Below are 24,587 nucleotides of genomic sequence, written 5' to 3'. Positions count from 1 at the left end.
GTAATCCTGGGTGTTGATTGCCAAGAATGACAATTTTTTTAGTAATTTAGACCACTTGTCTTTAGGGGAGTCTTAAACTGAATATTCTTTCAAACTAGGAAATGCACTTTATCAGTAGTATATTTGAGTTATGTATTGTATTGGTCTTCATGACACCATCCCTTTTAAGTTATTTTTCCAATTTTTTGATTGTTGTTAAAAAATCTGTGGCATGTATATTGACACTTTTCCTTTTTAGACCAAATTGGTTAAAATCTAAAACTTCTGACATGTATTTGAATATTAGCCAAAACATTGCTAATCTTAATGTTAGCAGTAATACACTTCTTACTTTATCACTGACACTTATTACAGTAACCATGGAAATATCTAGTACATTTGGAGGCTACAGTATGGTGGCTAAAGGAACTATATGTACTATTCATTCATTCATGCATTCTGAGCCATGGATGATTTAATCACCTAACAACCCATGAGATATAAGTACTATTATCTCTGTTTTATAGATGAGAAAACAGAAGTAGAGAGGTTAAGTAACTCACCCAAGCTCACCAGGCCAGCATGTGATAACGCCTGCTAAAACCTAGGCTATCTAATTTTTGAGTTTATACTCTTAAACATTATTTTTATTTTAACTCAGCCATATATACAATGGAATTAAAAATTCATTTTAGTCCACTTTTGTGAACAGAAGACCCTACACACAAGTCTTGGTTATGTTTATTACAGTGAAAAAAAGGGGGGAAAACGTGATCAAACTCTGAGTTGAGGTTAGTAGTGCCTCTGATGCTTCCAGGTTTCCTGGGGTAGAGCGGCCAGGCTTGGAGTTGATCCTCCTTACTTAGCACAAACTATCCTACTTTCCCCTAAGGTAAGTGTTGCTCCTTGTACAGTTAAGGCACATCATGACAAAAATGTCACCTTAACTCTCTGAGCAGGTTTACTTTGGCGCTATTTAACCGACATTTGTTTTGACTGTTCTGAGTTTACAATTGGCAGCTTTCCAGGAACTGGGAAGTTTTTGTTTTATGAGGGTCTTCCAGTAGTGGTCAGTTACGGCACTGTACAGTATGTAGGTGAAGGTGTAGATGAACCCTTATTTCAGTTTCATTTTGCTTTTTGTGATAAAATGATTTATTAAATCTGAGTTGGAAAGTGTTAGAAAATTTTTCTGACTGTAGTCCACCTTTGATTATCTTTGCCCATGTAGTAAGAAATAACAGTTTATATAAGCTTAAGATAATTTCTGTTTTGTTTGGATTTCTTTTAAACAAACCTATTTCCATATTAGTGGGGTGATTATTCAGGCATTCAAATGAAAGATCTGAAGCCATATTGATGAGCAAGAGATGGGAGATTATCCTGTTTCCATATCTGACTCGAATGTTTTATATTAAGCAGCAACCTAAGCAGAGCCTACGGCCCTGTGGGCAGTGATTGAGTAATCGAGTTTGCAAAGCTGGTCTTTGATAATAGCTGAGTTGGGAGTCAGCAGCCTAAGAAAACTTAAGAAAAGAAAAAGGCTATATAGCAAAAGTATCAGCAAAGGAGTCGATAACTGATCATCTCAATGGTATTGAAACTGATTTGCATAGATAACACCTTTCCTTGCCTGGTCCTAGTCTTGTGTATAATAATAGATGGACTGTATCTGATTGCAAAAAAGGAGCATATTTTAAGTACTCAGCTTAACAAATCACTAAGTGATGAAGGCTCTTACAGGATTGAATGCTCTTTATTAGAAGGAATTCTTTCTTATTCTGATTTGATAACCATATAATTTTATTATCTCCTGCTACTTTAACTTCCAAAGCAATATTTAGATTAAAATATATTTTCATTTGATTTTTGTAAGGTATGTGAATGGCCATGCAAAAAAACATTATGAAGATGCACAAATACCCTTAACCAACCATAAGAAATCAGAAAAGCAAGAAAAAGCTCAGCACACAGTGTGTATGGATTGCAGTAGCTACAGTACATACTGGTAAGTATTAATATTATCTGAAAATGCCATTCCTTTACTGTGTGTGCGCAGGCGTTTTCTCGTCTTCCTCGCTCTTTCCCCTCCCCCCAGTCTCTAAGCCAGTGGGGACTGACATTACTGCCTTTGAGTCCTGCTGGAATTCACAGAGGACTGGGGCTATCAGGAATGCTTGTCCTTATTCATTCAGATGTAAATTTGCGTTGCCCTTTCAACCTCTAGGTCACCCTCTTCTTTCCCATCCCACTAAGCTTCAGGGAAGTGAAAAGTATTTGTTGTTGTTCATTATAATTCCTTTTCTTTTTCTTGTTTTGTTTTTAATTGAAGAATAATATGATAAAAACCCACATTCCTACTGTCCAGTTAACGTTTTGTTATATAATCTTAAATTTTTAACTTCTTTGTTTAAAAAATTATTTTGACAGTCTCCCCTGTCCCAACACAGTTCCACTCCTCCTCTTCTACTCTGTAGATAGACATCAAGAATTTTGTGTGTAGCCTTTCAGGCTAATTTTTTTGTAAGTGTCACATCCTTTAAAAGGATATTGGAGGCCCTGTTCTCTCTTTGTAATATACTATACATGTCTGTTTCATATAAATGACAATAAAGTAAGAATTTGACTACTTTGAACAGGTTATTCAGGTTACAAGTGATGTTTAACAATCCATATCCATTCGGTATGCTCAAAGAGTCAGTGTATTTTACAGTTTTAACTTTGGCATGAAGCAAATTTCTTTCCTTGACTAGTAAATTATGAATAATTCTTTATGGTTTTAAACATTTTACTGAATTTGAAAGGTTTTTGACATTGAAAGAAAAAAAAGTCATTTAAAGGAGCCCTTTTATTTTTGTTTTTGCCATATAGCCCTCGAATGTTACATGAAGGCAATACTGGGCAGGGATGGGGATTTAAAGTCCAAATATTGCTTTTGAGTCACACTTTCTACTGAAGTTGTGTGCTAATCCTTTCTACATTATCCTTAGCTGCTTATTGTATTGTAGAAAGGTGTCCCATCAAAAGGAAGAAAAAAAGGTCAGTGGCTTCCCAAGTTTACATTTTTACAGGTTTAACATTATTACACTGTGGCTATTGAATAAAATATTGTAAGGGTTAGTCCTATAGATCACTAGTATTTCAGTGATCCTTTGTGTGGAAGATGTCTGGACGTGGAAGAGAGACAAGCTAGAGGTACATGAAGACATCAGTAAAAGTGAAAATCTTGGGAAGATTTTCTGAGCCTAGTGCTCAGTTTATTATTATTTGCTCTCATAAAACACTCCTTCCTATAAAAATTAAGCATTAGCCAAGCTGTTAAAGTGTTTTCATTAGTTTCCCGCCCGTTTCCCTCAGGACACTTATATACTAGAATGACACAGTAGCTATCTAATTGACAGAACCATGTGTTTCTGTAAGGTTGTAAGTATTTCTCTTTAAACAGCAGGAATTAAGATCATTCTTGAGGTATCTGTCTCACAGTCATCATTGCAGGTCATGTCAACCTGTACGCACCAGATGTTGAAAACGTTCATTCTTCTTGACTTTTAGTTAGCAATGTGCATGAAATATTTAATGGGGAAATTTGGAAGTACAATTAAATCTCTGTGTGTAGTGGGTTTTCTTGCTGTTGGTAAGATTATGAGGAAATAGTAACTCTTTGAGGAAATTTAAAGGATTATCTTGGAATTTTCTTAATGGAGTGGAATTATATTCATAGGCCTCTTTAAAAATATAGACTATATACTTTAATGTCTTTGTATATTGCATTTTAGAGGAATACCTTTATTAACTAGGACTGGAATTTAATTTGTTTTATATTGGTATAGTATGCTAAAGTACAAGTCATTTCACGGCTGAATTGGAATTAAATGGCAGATCTTGGACCTTGGGGGAATATACACCATGGCAGGGTTTTTTTGGCCAGTTGCCAGTCTTTTGTGTGAAGTTATACAGAGACCAAGTGTGTGGACTCCGAGAGCTTCTGAAATGCAGGAAGGGAGCTGCAGCTGGTCACATAACCATCTCATTTGTGGGTTTAGAACAAAATGCCAGGGAATCATCCTGCAGCATTCTACTGACAGCCTAAAAGGAAACTGTGCTTGCTAGTAGCAAGCTGATGAAGCTGTGGTTTAAATTAACATTTTCCCCACACCTCACTATGATTAAGAAACAAAAAAGGATTTCTTCTTCTGTATGCGGGGTGTGTGTGTGTATGTTATTTTCCAGTGCACCTTAGTAATTTCACTCCAGTTTGTAAATTTTCCTTGTATGTAAATTTCTTGTGGTTAGACTAATTGGTTTACTTTAGAGGTGTATTAGGTTTAACCTATTTGATTATTAATTATTATGCTTGTAGTCAAAATATTTTGACTGTAGCTAATGTTAAGGCTCCTTTTCCATGTGCTCTGTCCTCTGAAGAAGTTGAAACAGGCTTCGAGGCTTACAGTTTTTCTATCCTTATTTTCCCTTTTCCAAGAGTCCCTGCCTTGTCCTGTCTTTGCATATTCTTTATGAAGTTATCATTTAGCACTCCCCCCTCCCCCAACTAGCTCCAATTGTAGCTGGATGTAATCTCCCCTAAACTCACAGTCCTTGGGATACTTATAATTTCCTGCTGCATGTTAGTTATTTGTAAATGTCCTTGGGGACTGCAGGAACCATATGTCAGATCTTTGTATCCTCCACAGTACTCAGTGTCTGGTGCCGAGTAGGCAGTAGATGTTTGAAAGACTGAATTTTGTTAACTATTTTCCAAAAATGGGGAAGGTTATACCAAATCTATACTGTTGTGCCCTCCTGATCCTTTTGGAGGACTGAAGAGCTGCAGAACCCTTTTCCTGAAGAAGACTCAAATCACAGCATATGTGAGCTATTCCATTTGCCTCCTGAGTGGGACACCCTTGTAGAGCAGGTCCTTTCACTTCTGATATAAACTGGGCGTCCAGGAGAAGCACATATTAACCAAGCAGAACATAAAACGGGTCATTATTTCAAAAGAGGGAGAGAATCATTTTGATTTGACACATCCCACTCCTTTAGGAGACAAATGAAGATTTTAATAAAAATGAAAATCTTAAGATTTTCACACAAGGGCAAGTGTTCAGATTATTGTGTGTGTGTTCAGTAATATTTCCTTTCCTCCTACCCCAAATTCCCTCCCCCAGTTAATACAAATGGAATTGTATGTGGTATATATTTTTGTATCAAAAAAGAGATTAAAATTGATTGAGAAGAAACAAAGATTAAAATTAGGAACTTTTATTTGACTTCTTATGTAGACAGACATTTGGAGTTAATAGATTTAAAATACTGAACAGATAATTTTTGACATCTGACATAGTCTTGTCAACTTATCAACAATAGCTGAATTTCTGAGAATTCAAAAGTATGAAAGGAGTATTAAAACTAAATTACTAGAATTTTTCCTTCCTGGCAGGGTAATGTTTTAAAGCACTCCTTCAAACAAAGAAATATTATGAAATGTGAGTCAATTTATTTGTCTAGAAAAAAGAGTTGTATTTTAGATTTTAAACACCTATAATAAATAGCAGTTTTAATTAAAACTAATAAAAATAAAGCTTTTATTTGTGGGTTTAAATGGATGCTGAATCATTTTCAAAGGCAGTTGTGATTAAAAATTAAAAAGGGGAAGATCTTTTGTTGACTATCCTTATAAACTTTTTGGGCACAAATTTTCAGTGTTGTAAAGATTAGAGAGCAGGAAGAATTTTGTTTATTTAAAAACAGTATTTTGAAGTTTTATTAAAAAGAAACTGTTTAGCACGTGGTCTGAAAACAAAAGGCTCTTTCTTTCTTTTTTTTTTTTTGCGGTACGTGGGCCTCTCACTGTTGTGGCCTCTCCCTTTGAGGAGCACAGGCTCCGGACGCACAGGCTCAGCGGCCATGGCTCATGGGCCCAGCCGCTCCGTGGCGTGTGGGATCTTCCCGGACCGAGGCACAAACCTGTGTCCCCTGCATCGGCAGGCGGACTCTCAGCCACTGCGCCACCAGGGAAGCCCACAAAAGGCTCTTTCTTAATAAGCTGGTACTTGTCTGCTTTTAACAAAGGAAATTAGTTTTCTCTGCAAGTATTCTAATTTTCCAAAATTGGCTAAGTTGATGGCCGTGCATTAGAATTGAATAAAAGATAATTTAAAAATAAGCTTGTTTTCTAAAAGAGTCTTTGGATTTAACTTTTCTTGGTTTGAAATATATGAAGTCACTGGAATACCAGCTTTTTTGGTTTTGTTTTTTGTTTTCTATAGCTATATCTGTCATTTATAATAAAACTGGAGGTCAAAGTTTACTCTAGGTGTCCTATTATGATGTTATCTATGATACAAGGGAATGAAAAGGAATTTAAAACTTAATGATTGATTTGCCATTGCCCTTTCTTGAGGGGTACTTTTTGCATTAAAGTTTCTTGATTTTGTTTCTTTGGTATTAGTATTATACATGACTTACTATATAAAGATTGCCTTATAGCCAGTAGATTAAAGGACTTGTTCCTTTACTGTTGCGTAAAAAATTCAGGTTCATTTGTATGATGATTGCTTCTTGTTTCATGTGGGTGAAGAATGATTTGGTCTGGGAATATTTTCTTAGTGCTTCAAGAATGTGATGTGGAGACTTATGACTTGGGTAGCTTCAATAGCACTTACAACAGGAATGGAAAAAGCTTTAGAATTTTAAAGCTGAGAAAGAGAGATTTTCTTTGTTTTCAGTGTGACATCTGCGCCATATAATATCCTAGCAGTTGAGCAATTAAAAGCGGCTAGTGGGACTGAGGAATTGAATGTTTTATTTTATTTTAATGATTATGTTTAAATTGCCACATGTACTATTAGCTACTATATCAGACAGTGTAGCCTCACACTCAAAATTTAACGTTGAGTATATTAATATTATGAAACTTTTAAAACCTTAAGACAAAAATCTGATAGAAACTCCAAAAAGAAAATAAGTCAATTTCACGAACTAAAATAGTTGTAAATAAGTATAACTTAAAGCAAATCTAACCCAGTAAAATGTGTCAAAAAGAAAAATTATATAATTACTGAGTTAATTTCACTAGTCTGCCAACATATTCATTTTAAAGGGAATCCCAGATAATTGTATCATTAGAAGCAAAAATACATTTATAAATAAGCCATTTCTGATTTTTATAAAACTAATAACATTGAAATAAAAGGAAACTATTAAAATATGATAGTTCCCCCCAAAGAAAGCAGACATCCTATGCAAATTGATGAAATACTAAAGCTATTTCCATTAACATCAGAAAAAAGACAAATACTTCCTATCATCATTTACATCATCGTCACTATTATTAAACATTGCTTTGGCAGTTCTAGCCATTGAAATAAGACAGAATAAATTGTTGGTATAAATAATAGAAAAGAACAAATTATTTCTGCTTTCAAATTATATAATGCTGAGAAAACTCAGGGGGACTTTAGTAGAAAACAACAAGTAGAATTAATAATTAATTTTGAGATGGTGATACATAATAAATATGCAAAAACTAATAGCTTTCTCTTCATTAGCAGTCATTAGTTAAAAATGGAAATGACCAAACAAAAAAACAAACATTCAACATAATGACCAAAATTATAAACTAAATCTAGGGATAAGTATTACAGAAAGATACAAAGCAAAGATATGGATCCTTTGTGAAGAAAACTTGACATTGTAAACAGTTCATTTCCCCCTCAAATTTTTACCTTCAAAAGTTTTCCTGGAGACAGGGTCTGATGAACATGATGGTCCTCGAACATAATGTGCACAATATCCAAAAAATCAAAATAGCAGATATGTTGCTTTTATTCAAGACATAAATATTCATTGAGAACCAGCTGTATGTTAGGAACCTAGTCTTTAGTTCAGTGGTCTCTAAAATAATGCACTTGAAGGTATGGGAGGAAAATAGCAGAACTTTTATTAAAACTTTTTATCTGGCAAAAATAAAATCATTGGCAAATATTTAAAACACCTACTGCCAGTGGTCTGTAGACTAGGTGGTTATGTGTCATGAACCACACACGGAGTGTCCTGAATCAGCTTCACGTGTGGCGTCCTCTCCCTTGTTCACTTTAAGCATTGTGCAGTATGTTAACGGTTTTTGTCTGCCTAGTTACATGGATTTATTTAATTTTACCAAGATTCAAATGGATACACATTTTAAAGATTTTTTATGAGAAAAAGCCCTCAAAGATAATAACAGTAACAATAGTAAGACAAATATTGGTGAACAAGGAAAAGGTAAGCTGACATACACTCTTACTCTGAGCTCATCAAATATATTACAAAGTAAAAATATTGGCTATCTAATAAAAACACAGACTAATCAGATCTGATAAATTGGACAAAAAGTTTGAGACTGTGTGAAGTATGAATTTATATCCATGATCATTAATGTCAAACCTCACCCTATGTATATATTGTACTTTGAGATACTAGTTTAATAATGGTATGAAGACATTTAAAAAGTTTATTTCATCTCTAGCTCATTCTTCTAAAATTTTTCTCTTTTTATACTATATGCATATTAATTTAGATTTACTTGCATATATAATTAGTACAAATGTGTAAATGTGTTGGGGGTGATGGATGCTCAGTTTTGTGGCTTATTTTTTATCTGATTAGGAGCCATTGAAAATAATTTGAAGATTTCGTCTTAGTGGACTGGTGTTTTTCCTTTTATAATTAGAGAGGGCATGAGGCGCAGGCTGGAAATAGGAAGGAAACAAGTGTTTCTAAAATTAGAATTTTTAAAAGGAGGTAAACTCACATTAAATTTTAGGATGAGAAAATAATTGAGCCATGCTGCATGTTTCAATTTTTGGAGAATGGGGAAAAAGTACAGATAGGGATGACCAAGTAAGGAATATTTTTTGCTGTTAAACAAGTGAATGGTGCTACATGGAAAATACTGAGGGAGGGTAAGGGAGTTGGTGGTGTATGGAATGAAAGCTTAAATCTAAACATTAAGCAGGTAACACTGAAATGAAAGGGAAGATTGGGAGGGAAAGATGAGAGAGAAGAAAATTTAGGTAAGGTTGATATTGCAGGGGCCATCAAATACTATAGTTTAATTCGGCTACAGATATCTGTGCATTTGAAAGTCACTGTATTTGGGTGGGGTGGAGGGGGATATCATACTAAAGGAAATAACCAAGGGTTAGAATAAAATATTAATTGAGATGGAGGAGGAAAAAGATGGGTTTAGGGGAGATTATAGAGAGAAAAATATTTAGAAAGGATTAGGCATGATTAAATACTAGAAATAAGAAAAAAATCACAATCTTAAAAATGTACACATAAGGAATCAATGTAATGAAGAAATTGGACAATTTTGCTATTTATTAGAATAAGCAGAATTTGAAATAACTTGAGCTGTGATATTATCAGTTTTTTACCAAATTATTATAGTAGTATAAATAATTGGTATTTCTTATGAAAATTTACTTGCTACCTGCTACATGTTCTTTCAGTGCAAGGTAGTAAAATTAATTGTGTATCTTCTGCTCTGAACAGCAGTATATATATAATACCCTACTCTACATTTAATCAGTTTATTAACTATTGGCTTGAAGTACTTTAAAACTACTTTAGTGTCATATTTGGTTCAAGGAATTTGGTTTGAGACTAATTTTTACATAGCTAAGATGATAGTATACTTTGTCTCAAGGTGTTAGAAGTAGAGAAAGATACCAGTACCTTCTCCTTCCCTGCCTTTTTATGTCTGATTTCCTTATCTAACATCTCTAATATGTTGCCTGATACGACTTCTAAGTATTATATTTTTTTGTCTTTAGTGTTCAGTTTACTTAAATTTCCTTAAACAGTTCTTTCTTTTTGGTAAATACAGAAGTAAACGTTTTCCTTGTCTGACAAGTAGTCTGTTAGAGGTAGAGCTCATCTTTACTTGAAGAATCACCTAAAATCACTAAATTTAAATTTGCTTAAGTGTTAATATAATAGCCTAAAAGTTGGTTGTTTAATATAGGTAGTTCCTGACTTTTGTTTGCTAGACATGTGAAGTCCTATTTATATGAAAAGATGCCAAAACCTGGACCTCACCTCCAATTTCTCAGTAGAAAGAAGAAAAAGAGGAGTAGAACTTTTTATATTATTTCAGTTACATTTTGGGAACCAGGTGTATTTTCACCTTGCAGCATTTAACCATATTTTATAACAATATTTATTTCAAAGTGGGAAATGCATTCCAAGTTTCAGAGGAGCAATCTAGAAGCTTTGAAACACAGCCTACAAGTTATGTACTTTTTTGTACTTATTCTGGTGTAATCTCCTTGAAGGGAAAACTAAGAATAGTGGCTAAATTTTATTTTATTTTTTCAGGTGTTAGAGGTAAGCATAATACGGACCTAATACCTTCAACATAATTGTAAACCAGGAAGAGATTTTTAGAACTTGTTTACTTTAAATCCTTCTTATTGCCTTGGGACTTTTTAATATTAGTATTAGTGGGATAGTTTCCAGTTTGAAAGCAGCGTCTCAGCTAAAGACTAAGGTAACCAGACAACATTTAAATTCTTATTTACTTCCTACTTTTGTTACTTATTTTCTTTTGACCTCTGGGCCAGGGAGGAAGAAGAAATCAGAACAGGGGATGGGGGCAGCTAGAGACGGGTGTGCTGTGAGGCAGCCCGGGTTACACAGCAAAAGGAAGCTGACATTTATTGACCCTCTACCACGTGCCAGGCGCCCCTGGACGTTTTGACCTGTGGAAGCAGGTGCTTTTTCCTTTTATCATCATCATCTAATAACGCTTGTATAGTGTGGTGAATTCAGACAGGACAAAAGTTAGAATCTTAGAAGTAAATGTCCTTCATAGTGACTGTAAGGAGATCTAAAATTGACTCTTGGCAATAGGACAATTGTGAAAACTTAAAATTTTTTAAGCTAGTGAGAACAAGTTCAGCCAAAATAAAATTGATTTCTTATAGTTCATTAAAGTTATATTTATTACCTCTTTATAATATCGGGTAGTATTAGAGTAGAACAGCTAGTGTCTTAGATATTTTCTAGGCTAGCAGTGCTGTGCAAGAGAAATAATTCGTCACATAAGTAATTTAAAATTTTCTAGTAGCCACATTAAAAAAGCAAAGACAAACAGGTTGATTAATTTTAACTGTATATTTTATTTAACCCAGTTATCCAAAATATTATCATGTCAACATGGTAATCCATATAGAATTATTAGACATAGTGTGCATCTTTTTTTAATATGAAACCTTCAAAATCCAGTATGTATTTTACACCTACAGCACATCTCCATTCAGATGCTAACTTTTCGTCAGAAATGCTTGATCTGTATTTAGTCATAAAAATTGCAGTTAAAATGTAGATTCCAAACACTATTAAAAATTTTCCAATAAATGAATGAAGTACCAAAAAAACCCATATTCTTTAATACTTGGCATCTGTTTTGACAAGACTGACTCATCTTTTTTAGAATAACTGAGTCCGAAGCAAAAGCATATCAGTCTCAAAACTGTATCTAATTTAAGTAAATCCACTAACTCTTGTAACCACTCAGTATTATCAACATCAGATTCAAAGGACCATATATAAACTGAAAATCAACTCCAAATTTGTCCATATCAACAAAGCATTCTTCAATTTTTCTTGTAGATTTTGCAGACAACTTACATAATGCCATTGCATTTAAAATCTTCTGTATATTTGTTCACGTTGAAATGTGTAAAATCATTATGTATTATGTATTATGAATAGTTTAAATTTTAACATAAATTCTCATACCTGTCTAGCTAGGTCACAAACAAGCTTTTATTCTCTCCTTGGATCTTTAAATTTAGCTCATTCATGTGCACTGTGATATAGGTGAAAAAATGTAAATCATGCTGTGATGTTTTCTCTTTGTTCAATATTGGCAGGTGTTCCTTTTGTTTCAAGAAAATCTTGAATTAGAGTTAACAGTACAGTAAACCTTTGTAAAATTCTTATGTGACTCAAGCAGTGAACATTGGCAAAGAACATGTAGTCATTATATTCATTATCTTCTATTTCTTTTAACAGTTTCATAAACTGGTGAAGAGTCAGAGCATTTGCACATGTATACTGAACAGTTTTAATAACTGCATCCATGATACAGTCTACTTTAGAGCACAGATATTTTCAATATGTTAATATGCAGTGGATCAAATAAGGGAAATAATTCCATTAAATCCGGGTTTTTGATCCCACGTAGCAGGTCCTTGTCTGTCTTGATAGAAACTTTTTCCTGTCTAGCTGAAAGTGACAGATGTAAAAGATTAAAAAATATTTACAGCATGCGGTTGATTGTTTTTAAGGTTGCAAATAGATGAAGAGATTTCAATTTGGAAGTCACTTGAAACAAAACGTACCCAAAGTATTAATTGGCCATTGTATCTTAAAACTCATCTAAAGCTAAAAGTAAAAGTACTTACAATTTTCAAATGTTGAATGAATTGATCTTTAATAATGTTAGAAAGGTCTTTTATTCACTAACAATTGCTTGGTGGATCAACTGAAGATCTTTCACTTTTTGTAAAATATCCTTTTTGATCTTTATCTCAAATTCTAAAAGATAACTCCCTTAACTGAAATAATAACTTAATGTTTCATCTCTCCATCTAAAAATTGTTTTCTTTCTTGAGTAAGAATTCAAGCTATTTTAAAGCTTGCCAGAATTACAAGCTCAATCCTTAAAATCACTAAGAAACTTCTTTGTTATACATTTCATTCTGATTTCATTGATTGTGACAAATTTCACTGATTATTTTTTGACTGTAGAGAAGCAACTTATTAAATTATTATGCATTTGCTGAAAATGACTCAATATTATCTACTTTATTATCTTAAAACTTTTACACAGCTTATTAATTTGGCTCTGCTGTATTAAATCGTAATTGCCATTATTTGTAAAATTTGTGATACACCTTTTCCACTCGATTCTGCCTCATTAGTGTGCCTGTGTTGTCAATTACACATTTGTGTGTAATCTTTTTTTAAAGTTCCAAACTTCATTTGGAAGTTAAAATTGTTTTTCATTGTTAGTTTGTTTTTTTTTTTTTTTTTTTTTTTTTTTTTTTTTTTTTTTTTTTAGCTGTACGCGGGCCTCTCACTGCTGTGGCCTCTCCCGTTGCGGAGCACAGGCTCCGGACACACAGGCCCCGCAGCCATGGCTCGCGGGCCCAGCCGCTCCGCGGCACGTGGGATCCTCCGGGATCGGGGCACGAACCCGCGTCCCCTGCATCGGCAGGCGGACTCTCAACCACCGCGCCACCAGGGAGGCCCTCATTGTTAGTTTTTAACCCAGAAAAATAATTTTTTTTTTTTTTTTTTTTGCGGTATGCGGGCCTCTCACTGTTGTGGCCTCCCCCGTTGCGGAGCACAGGCTCCGGACGCGCAGGCTCAGTGGCCATGGCTCACGGGCCCAGCCGCTCCACGGCATATGGGATCCTCCCAGACCGGGGCACGAACCCGTATCCCCTGCATCGGCAGGCGGACTCTCAACCACTTGCGCCACCAGGGAGGCCCCAGAAAAATAATTTATTTATATTAATTATTAAAATAAGTATTTCAGTTTAACTACCAATTACTATTTACATAAGTATCACTGTAACTCCTGCTGTCTGCAGAAAATATTCAAATAAGCACATTACAGCGCTTCATTCTTGCATAGAAAAATAATTGAAACCTTCTGTTGACATAAACTAGACTGGTGATATGCTTATGTGTGATCCTAGAAATGACATGTGCACCCACACTGTGCACTGCAGTACATCTTATATGGTGTCATAATAAAAGTGAAATATAGTTTTACCAAAACCATAAAGTATTTAATGGAAATATATTTTATACTGCTTTAGTTAAATAAAATTTTATATCAATTAAAATTTTAAAAGATTAAAATGCATTTCCTCAGTTGCATTAGTCACATTAGGACAGCTCTGGAGTCTAGAGAAACTTATTCACTTTAATGATGAACATTCAAAGAGATGAAGCAACTAGACCCAGTTAAGTCAGATTAGTTCAGAATGGAGCAAGGCCGTAAATGAATCTGTATTTCAATATATGAAAACGTTCCTTTAACAGATTTGTTAAAGGCTGAATTCATGTCACACCAAAAAGAATTACTTTAATAAGACAAAAACCAGTTATTTCATATAATCTGAAACAATTTGTTTCTTTAAACAAAGCAACCTTTTTTTTTTTTTTTGTAGAAGCTAAGGGGTTTACTTTTCAATGAGATATTCTAGCAGCCTGTATATACATGAAAGATGATCTGAATTTGCTTTTAGACTTCATTCCCCAGATGAGCACTAGCATTTGGAGTTATTTTTGTTTTGAACACTGGGTATTCTTTTAACCAAAACACATGCATATATTTATGCAAACATAGAATGAAAATGTAAGCAGGAATTAGAGTAACAATACAATTTCATTCTTTAGTGAATGCCTGAGGTCCATGAAGGAATCAAGTGCCTTAAACCCAGATTTGCAGAGTAGGCCTTACCCTCTTAACATTTATGCTGAGAGGAAGCAAGGAATTAAACCTTTTCACTAATTTAATTCCTTTATGTCTTTGTTATAAAACTGATAAGGAATTATTTTCCTGCCATTGCTGGTACTTTGATCATAGAGAAACGGTCGAGGATGTAAAAGGTAGCTTTTGCTATTTGTAGAAACATTAGGGATTGACCACGGGAGCTTGGAGAATACGTTAGAGACTCTTGATTGACAACATAGGCAGTCAATTAATGCGGAGGGGCGTGTTAAATAATTACATATATATTTTACTTAAAGTTTTCAAAAGCACTCACATTTTGAATTCTGTGAATAAGAGACACAAGCCATGCTTTTGTGTGTAAACTTTTAAAAAAAAATTACTTTCGGGCTTCCCTGGTGGCGCAGTGGTTGAGAATCTGCCTGCCAATGCAGGGGACACAGGTTCGAGCCCTGGTCTGGGAAGATCCCACATGCCGCAGAGCAACTGGGCCCGTGAGCCACAATTACTGAGCCTGCGCGTCTGGAGCCTGTGCTCCGCAACAAGAGAGGCTGCGATAGTGAGAGGCCCGCGCACCGTGATGAAGAGTGGCCCCCACTTGCCACAACTAGAGAAAGCCCTCACACAGAAACGAAGACCCAACACAGCCATAAATAAATAAATAAAGCAAACTGTCAACAAGTAAAAATAAATAAACACTATAAAAAAAAAAAAAAAACAATGCCCAGGGACCTCTCTGAAGGAAGGCAGAAACTGCCAAAATGAATTCACTTAAAAAAAAATTACTTTCCCCCATCCTATTCACATTTTTTTTATAGACTGGTTTCAGGTATGTAAGAAATGTTTTTTGGATTCTGCTAGAGATGACCTAATTTTTACTAATTGCTATGCATTCAAAGTTTTTTGTTTGCTCAGAATGGCAATGTTATTGTCATTATTCTTTAGTAGTTATAATAGTGGTTTTGTACAAAGCTTCAGTTCAAAAGAATATTTTGGTACTAGCTTGTAAGTTGTTTTTATTAAAATTGGCCTTATTCTAGGAAGAAAATGGAATGCTAATGTACAAGTTAAAGTTTATTATGTGTGATTCCTTATATTATTTGCTTATTGACTTGCTAAAACACACACACACACTATCAGTTTTAAGGAACATCTTAAATGTCTTTCTTCAGAGCGGTTATCGGTTTCCTGAAAGATGTAGCCACTGTTTTATACTTTTGTTTTCTAACACCTTGGAATGAAAAGATTCATTCTTCTCAACCATCTGAATTCAGTTTATTTAAATTAAATTATGTGTAAAATATATGGCTTTTAGTTTTTTTATTCAAATAATTACTTTTTTCCTGCTTTTCTCTTAAATCTCTCCTCCCTGCTAACTCCCCATTAATTTGAGTTGGGAAGGATCACATTAAAGATTTAGGCTTCGTGCTACATGAACAGAATTGGTGCTTTGTATTACATTTTCCATGTATCATGTACCACTGAAAAGAATGTAACACATGTAGTAGCATATTTCATTTTTGAAAGAGGAATTGAAGAGCTTTTGAATAAAAACGTGTAAAAAAACTGGTATTCATTGCCTACGTGGCTTTTTAAAAGGACTCTTAAAAAGCATTCCATTGTGGATTCCACGTCCTCTTTAAACTCACCACTGACAGTAACTGCCTGCAGAGGCATGTGATCATCTTGGCAGTAGACAGGCCTTTTAGTGATTTCATTACTGTGGTTTCCTCAAGCTCTTTACACACATTGATTAATATTTTCCTTGCAGTTATCGCTGTGATGATTTTGTGATTAATGACACCAAGCTGGGACTGGTACAGAAAGTCAGAGAACACTTACAGAACTTGGAAAAGTAAGTAATAGGCCTTGGGAAAGAAGGGATGGAGTGGGGTTGAGGGGTCTTTCAGCATTTCTGAGTGGGATTTTTGTTTATGAGTTCCATAACTCCATCACGTTTTTAGTGTGATTGAAATGTGAACAAAATAAACTTTGGAGTTGGGTATCTGAAAATGCCCATAGTCAGTGATCATAGCTCAGCATTTATTTTGTTTAATATTTGTCATAAACCATATGCAAGGGCTCCAGAGCCTGTTTTTTAGTTATTATCCACCAATTTATAAGCTCCTCAGATTATTTGCAAGGGGAATTTTGGTAGTGCAAGGGAAGGGCAAAAAATGATACAAAATCATTCTAGAGTTACCTTTGGTATTAGAAAATCCTTGTCCAAATGTATTATGAGGTCTTAGAAACTCTGAAATTTATGTATCAAGGGAAAATAGGTTTAATTACATTATTGTTCAGCATGCATCTATGTGATAGCACAAGATCCTAGTTTCTTCTTTTCCTTTTTTTGTTAGGGGCAGTATTTATCACTTGAAAGTATAGGAAACTGTGAAATGGTTTGTCATCATAAAGAAATTAAACTGCTTAAGTGAATAGAATTATTTTTTTGCTATAGCCAAATAGGTTAGTCAGATAAAACTCACTAGACCCAAAATTCAAGCAGTAAACAGAAACCCCAGTAGCAATGTCTTTGAAGCTGCAGTGGATAGAAGCATGACCCTGGAATGGTCGCTGACTCAGGTGAAATTTGGGTAAATCACCCCTAATCGTCAGGTGCCATCTAATTTATTTATTTTTTGTTGTTTTTTAAAAACTCTTTATTGGAGTATAGTTGCTTTACAACATCTTGTTTATTTTGACAGTCAGTGTATAAATGGTATTGTGAGAACATGCCACAAGTGGGAGTCCTTTAGCAAACTTACACGTGAAGCCAACGGAGTATTTTAAAAGGGAGTGCTGAGAGGGAATAACCTACGTTCTTTGAGTGAAACACTGTCTAGCTTTGGTCAACCAAAGCCTCTGTGCATGTCTGTCTAAATAGACTATAAGCTGATAAGGGAAGAATTGATTTCTTTGAAATCTAAGAACAGTCTGGGTTTAAGTGCACTTTGGCTTGTCATCTTGGGGCTCCTCACTTTTTCAAAGCGCCTCCTCCCTTTTAATTTGAACAAAGCAGCAGGAGCATATCTAGGGTTAGAGACAGAAGCATAGACACACAGATCTAGAATATTGAATTTGGTCTGAAATAATCACAATTAACTGTGAAGTAGGAGATTCCTGCAGTAATTTATGTAAATATCACTCTTTGGTGTGGTGATGTCGTTGTAAAGATCTTACTAACTTGATTCTTTGTTATAGAAGTAGGTAGCTACCAAATTATTTCTTCCTGCCACTTATAGTTTTCTCTAAGAAAAGACTATCATCTCAATGACAAATAAATTCATTAGAACTAAGTCAAAGGGAAAACCGGACATCAAATGCATTTATGCAGATATTGAACCTTTTATTTCCATTTATTTCTTCATCAGGTAAAAGATGTCACAGACTGCCTTGTCTACACTTCTCCTTGGTCCCTCTGAAAAAGCTACTTTGCAATCCTTTTTCTATGTCGATAAACATTACCTAAATTTATTTTTATTTTTTCAGACATAGCCTTTAATCTGTAATGGAAGCTACAATGAAAGAACTATGATTACATTTGAGTTTTACTTTAGACTGTTTAGCATATCATCTGGAGAAGCACTGCGCGCCAGAAACATTGTATTAATCTACACTGTCCAGTATGGTAGCCACTAGACACATGTGACTATTGAGCACTTGAAAATTAGCTAGTGTGACAAGGAACTGAATTTTACATTTTTAAGTTTAATTAATTTAAATTTATTAGCCACATGTTGTGAGCAGCTACCATATTAAATAGCATGGATCTAAAGGATTCTGCCATTTTGAGAATCATTGATGGTAAAATTTAATAACATTTTTAAAAAGCTAAATGCTTTTTTTGTATAGGTTAAAACTAAAAGTTATTAGGCATTGTCACAGTACATTGTGCTTGTGACTGAACTTCTTTACCTATAGAATTTGTGAAGGAATAACTTAACATCGTAGTACATATGGGATTATCTCTTCTTACCTTGTAGTCACCAGTACACTGAGAGGGACATACATTTCTGAAGACATTTTTCCTAAGAATATTTTTAGATTTGAAACAGCTGATTGTCACTAGATCTGATGCTCTGAAGACAGTTCATGTGGAAATTCTGGAAAGAAAAATAATTATGTATTTTCTTTGGATTAGCCTGGTACTTTTGGAAGATGGGAAAGAGTTGGTAGACTTAAAAAGTCTATGTTGTTTAATAGTAACTTTCACTTCCTTTAGATTAGTTCCCCTGATACATAATAATTTTAAAGTGACCCTTTGAAGATAGGAATTATTTTCTAATAAATTTCAAACTTAATATCTCTTTCAATGAGAAACATTTAGATAATTTAAATTCAGAATTTATGTGCTAATTAGGATTTGTTTTAGAATATGCTTTGTAGCATAGCTGAATCAAATGAATTGATATATGCCTATGCGTCTATAATTTATTTATCATTCTGCAAACTCAGATTATATCATCATCTATTACAACATATTAACAAAACATGATACCTTTATGAAAATTAAGAAAGAAAGACTTAATGTTAAATCTCAGAATAATCATGTCAGACCAGTGTTTTTCTTTTTTATGAGTAGTGGGTGTTCTCTTGTTTGAAGCTTCACCATTGATTAGGTAGATAGAGCGGTGGAGGAGAGGGACTGTCCAACAGACCACAACCACTTGGCCAGCTTTTCTGGGAAGCGCCCGGGGGTGGCAGCTTCCAGTCCCACCCTGCTGGAGGAGCAGAGGGGATTTCCAAGGGAAGTGGAACTCCTCAGTTACTTGAAATACTTGTGGGCCACAGTGGCCTAACGGGTCACTTCCTGGCCTGGCTAAGCAGCCAGGCAGGGCTCCATACCCTAGATACTTAGAACAGCCATGTTTACTCTGTCCTGCTGTGTAGTGTTGTGTATGTATGAATGTCTTTTTGACTGTCTGTTTGTGCTTTAATAGCTCAGCTTTCACAGCTGACCGGCATAGGAAAAGAAAACTTTTGGAAAATTCATCACTGAACAGCAAGTTACTAAAAGTAAATGTAAGTAATTAAAATGTATTCAAATATAAGAATTGGTTGAGATCTAGTCACTGTTTGATTACAATTCTAACATTAATGTTGCCCTTTATAAACTTTTATAAATGTATGCCTTGGATTTGGAATATTTTACAGAATGTTTGCCACTTGTACTAATGATTCTTGACGTGACTAAATACCCCAGCGAATCTGTCTGTCTGTCAGTGCCTTCCTTCTGTCAGGATGACCACCGTGCTCCTCTGCCTTAGCAGGCATTTGTTCTTAACGCCTACTCATGTACCTTATTACTCCATCTCTATAGGATCCCAAAGATCCTTGCTTCCTTCTGTTAAAGGTCCCTAGTGCAAATTCTATGGGTCTGGGGCTTCCCTGGTGGCACAGTGGTTAAGAATCCCCCTGCCAATGCAGGGGGCACGGGTTTGAGCCCTGGTCGGGGAAGATCCCACATGCGGTGGAGCAACTAAGCCCGTGCGCCACAACTACAAGCCTGTGCTCTAGAGCCCGTGAGCCACAACTACTGAGCCTGTGTGCCACAACTACTGAAGCCCGTGCGCCTAGAGCCCATGCTCTGCAACAAGAGAAGCCACTGCAGTGAGAAGCCCGTGCACCTCAACTAGAGAAGGCCCGCACGTAGCAACAAAGACCCAACACAGCCAAAAAATAAATAAATAAAATAAAAATCTTAAAAAAATAAAATGCTTTGGGTCTGAGGTTTTGGTAAGTTTTTTCCTTAGGACTTCATTAATACAATTTCACCATAAAAGAATATGCTTCCTCATTCTGATACCTATCTCTTACCAAATGTATGGCCATTAATGGAGTAACAAAGTTTAAAGATGACTAAATATTGTAAAATATACCAGTAATTTTGTCCTGCATCTACCTCTCTGCTGTCCTGCTAGCTGTGTTTAGACACACACTTAATTAAGTATTACAATTTTGTGGAAGAAAGAGCTAAAGTGATGCTTTGGGTTGGATGGGTAGATTCACTAACCATGTGTAGTATTCAGACATCACAGTGCATTTGTACAGCTAATCAAAAAACAAAGCCTTAGTCTTTAAGGGAAGTTCAGGTAGTTTTTTCAGATTGATATTCCATTGCTAGGAAAACATGTATTGGTCATTTGCATGGCTTAGAGTTAAAAGCTGGGGGACAGAAATACTTGGCATGTTTATATTTTTTCCAATTTGTAGTAGCTTTAATAGAGTCTTATGACGGCATTAAGTCTTAAACTTACTTCTTTTAAGGATCTTCCTGGTTTTTGCATTGTGTACTCCGCAGTACTTATTAATGGTGACTTCCTCATAAGCTTCCATTTAGAACAATCCTAGGGTCAGAAACAGCCTTCTAAAAATATCCAGACACGTTTACAGAGAGTAGAAAGAGAATTTGAAATATCTGTTGGACTGAAAAGTATCAATTCCGAACTGGCTTGTTGCTAGAGTTTCAGATATAGGCCTTTGTTCTTCTTTGATGTTGAAACAGTTGGCCTTCTCCTTGGTATTACTGAAGGCCACCTCTTGTTCCATTTCACAGGGAAGCACCACTGCCATTTGTGCTACAGGCCTTCGGAATTTGGGGAACACGTGTTTCATGAACGCCATCCTTCAGTCACTCAGGTACTGTTACAGTCAGAACTTAAGTATCTGACGTTAGTTTCTGGTGGAATGGTTAAGAGCAAAGGCTCTGGGTTCAGATACTGTCTCTGCCACTAACTCTAGCCTAGTAACTTGGGGCAAGTTACCTCAGTTCCCTGTGCCTTAGTTTTCTCATCAGTGAAATCGGGGATAATAGTCTACCTCACGGGGTAGTCGGGAAGATATTATATAATTTACATAAAGTGCTTAGAACAGTGCCTAGCAGTAAATAACTGTTAGCTGTTATTATTTAGTTCCTGTTCCTGTTCCTTGAATAGGCTTGAGCACAGGTCAGCAAACTTCTGTAAAAGGCCAGATTAAATAAATATTTTTAATCTTTGCATGCCACATCCAGGCTTTCTTACGCATCTTCTCCTCCCTTCAACACCCCTCTCCCTTTTAAACAACTCTTTAAAAAATATAAAACTCACTTTAAAAATGTAAAACCTCACTGGCCCAGGGTCAGATTTGTCCTGTGGGCCATAGTTTGCAGACCCCTGGGCTATAAGGAACCTTGTTCAGATAACTTAGTTCAGTCATTAGTTGAGTCTTAAGTATGGTCATAAGATCAGATGTTTAGAAGATCTTCAAAATGTAAGATGAGCAGGGACTTCCCTGGCGGTACAGCGGTTGACTCTGTGCTTCCACTGCAGGGGGCTCGGGTTTGATTCCTGGTCAGGGAACTAAGATCCCACATGCTGCGTGGCCAAAAAAAAAAAAAAAGAGTAAGATGAGCAGGAAAAATAAAATAGACAACAAGGCTGACCTAAGTTATACAGAAGAAATTATTTAGAAAGTTGCATACTTTTAGATTTTAATGTGGTATCAAAGACCACAGTAAATTATTTTCCCAAGGCCACCTTGCTAATAAGGAACAGAAGCCATGTGTGATCTCTCCTTAAAGGTACTGGCTCTCAGCTTATCTTGTCTTGCTCAAAGAAGAAATTCTAGTCCCTACCGAATTCTCCTTGTTACTCTGTATAGTGTATTTAAACAATATGGTTGGTTTCATGGCTTTTATTTGAGGAAATTATTGAACACTTGGGAACAAAGACCCTGAAAAGAAAGAAATGGTGACAATCTATAGATGGGAAGGGGGAATTGGGGATTTCTGGAACAGAGATTTTGCTTTAAGGTCTTTGTTTATTTTTGCAAAGTCATCTACTTATATTCCCTTTTTAAAAAAATATTTATTTATTTATTCGGTTGCGCTGGGGCTTAGTTGCGGCAGGCGGGCTCCTTAGTTGTGGCTCCAGGGCTCCTAAGTTGTGGCATGCAAACTCTTAGTTGCAGCTTGCATGTGGGATCTAGTTCCCTGACCAGAGATTGAACCTGGGCCCCCTGCATTGGGAGTGCAGAGTCTTACTCACTGTGCCACCAGGCAAGTCCCCCTTATATTGTTTTCTTGGAGTAAATGAGTAAGCTTAATGAGGAAATGCAATGTTAAGAGATTGCATTGAGTACCATTTTAATGAGAAATAGAAATATCACATTTTCAAAATCCATATGCTGTATAGGTCTCATAGTGCTTTCTTTACTTCTTAGTACATTTAAAAACTAATAGTTTTTTTTCCCTTCCTTTTAAAATAGTAACATTGAGCAGTTTTGCTGTTATTTCAAAGAGCTGCCTGCTGTGGAGTTAAGGAATGGGAAGACAGCAGGAAGGCGAACGTACCATACCAGGAGCCAGGGGGACAACAACGTGTGAGTCTAAGAATATGTCCTTTCTGGCTTTGAGCTACAGAACAAATGACTCTTACTGGTGATTTCCATTGCATTATCTGAGTTAATAGGCACATGCATTTAAAAAAAAAACCACCAAAACAACTCTCAATTGTGTTTAAGTATCTAGCTAGCAATCTTAATAATTGTTAGAATTCTTTCATTTCTATTTACCTAGTAGGCAGGACAAAATATAGCACTCTGCTTGTTGAGTCTGTGGATTTGGGCATTCTAAAATTGGCATCTATGAAGAAAATACAGTTCTAGGTATAGACTGGCATGAATATCATTAGTCTTTGTGAATTGATTTGTCTGATAGAGTTAGGTAAACCTGTCTTGGATAATTAAATTAATTTGTAGTTATCAAATTAATTATGGAGCAGTACAGTCAATTTTTAGTTGATATGGAAGGAGAAAACAATTGACAAGTGATTATTGAGAACCAAACCAATATATATTCAAATTCAGTGCAGCCATGTTCTCTTTGGGGTTCAGAAAGATTTATCATATTATCATGACCATAAGGGATATCTTAACATTACTGAAATAGGGCTACGATTTATCATCTGTATGTATTTTAATGTAATGTTTTCCCTGCCTGCCCATCCCTGCTCCCACACACCCCATCCCCACACATTCTGAAAAGCCGTCTTATAATCTGATAGTGTTCTAGATGTCTGAGGGAGAATAGGATAGGCCGTGTTAGAATAGTGTGTAGTGTGGAGTACGCAGTGCAGCCAGGCATTGGAGCAGGGATGGAATGATATCACTAGAAGTGGTGTTTTAAGAGTTTACTTTGGTAGCAGCTTATAATGAGCTGGAACGTGCCTGCATTCAAGGAGGCTTTTCACTTTATAGTAATTGGTTAGAGGGAATAGCCATGAAATGAAGAGGAAAAAATACATGTGCACAAAAGTTAAGGGAAGAATTAGTAGTACTTGATGCATTAGTGTCATTTAGGGTTTAGTTACAAATTATAGAAATTGCTGCTGGCCATTTTAGGCAGAAAAGGAATTTATTGAAAGTCTGTTGGTGAGCTTACCATTACTGGATGGGGGAAAATCAGGCCTGGAGTCTAGGCATCCATGAGGGTGTCCCATTAGGACCGCTGTCCATGCTGTGCCGAAGTTCCCATTGCCAGCACTGCTGGAGTTGGGTGCTGGGTGGATGCTGCTGTTACTGCCGCCCCTGCACTCCTGACTGTGCTCTTTGCCACCAGAAACAATCTGGCACTGTTCCAGCTTCAAATAGGCATACCCAGGCCATCTACCTGAGTCCTGGCTTCAAGGGGGAGTGGGCGGGGGCTGAGAGAGAGCAAGTACCTGGCCTTTTCAGGTTCCACAGTAGGAGGCAGGCTTTGACTCTTAAGGTGGGGTTCCTCAAACATAGGATGAGGGTTCAGGTACTAGGAAGTAAAAAATATGATTTGTATCTCAGGAACCTACTGGATAACAAGGGTTGACAAAGAAGATAGTGAGATTCTCTGTGATACCAACCAGGTATCCACGAGTATGGTAGCTGTATTGACACATACAGTCATTGAAGTTGAGGAGGTGTATAAGTTTACCTACATGCATAGAAGACCAAAACTAACGGTGACTTAAACATCCGTGGTTTATCTTCTCACGTAAAAGTTGGAGGTTATCCATCTAGGTTTGTTTCACACAATCACTGGGCTCCTCTGGCTTTCTGTCCCACCAGCCCT

The 24,587-nt window shown here is 35.9% G+C and overlaps 1 protein-coding gene across 2 annotated transcripts in view; it reads left to right on the top strand.

Moving 5' to 3' along the window:
• Positions 1-24,587, top strand: part of USP3 (ubiquitin specific peptidase 3) — a 98,978-nt gene that overhangs the window by 29,375 nt on the left and 45,016 nt on the right. For both annotated transcript variants that reach the window (XM_060097212.1, XM_060097211.1), the window contains 5 exons: positions 1,856-1,987; positions 16,272-16,355; positions 19,444-19,525; positions 21,060-21,142; positions 22,751-22,864. In XM_060097212.1, coding sequence (XP_059953195.1) covers positions 1,959-1,987; positions 16,272-16,355; positions 19,444-19,525; positions 21,060-21,142; positions 22,751-22,864 — 392 coding nt within the window. In that variant the 5' untranslated portion in view covers positions 1,856-1,958. The remainder of the gene's footprint in view (positions 1-1,855; positions 1,988-16,271; positions 16,356-19,443; positions 19,526-21,059; positions 21,143-22,750; positions 22,865-24,587) is intronic.

The sequence above is a fragment of the Mesoplodon densirostris genome, chromosome 4, assembly GCF_025265405.1.
Source record: "Mesoplodon densirostris isolate mMesDen1 chromosome 4, mMesDen1 primary haplotype, whole genome shotgun sequence".
Classification (NCBI taxonomy): domain Eukaryota; kingdom Metazoa; phylum Chordata; class Mammalia; order Artiodactyla; family Ziphiidae; genus Mesoplodon; species Mesoplodon densirostris.
The sequence above is the reverse complement of the archived record's forward strand: the minus strand, read 5'-3'. Positions and strand labels throughout refer to the sequence as shown.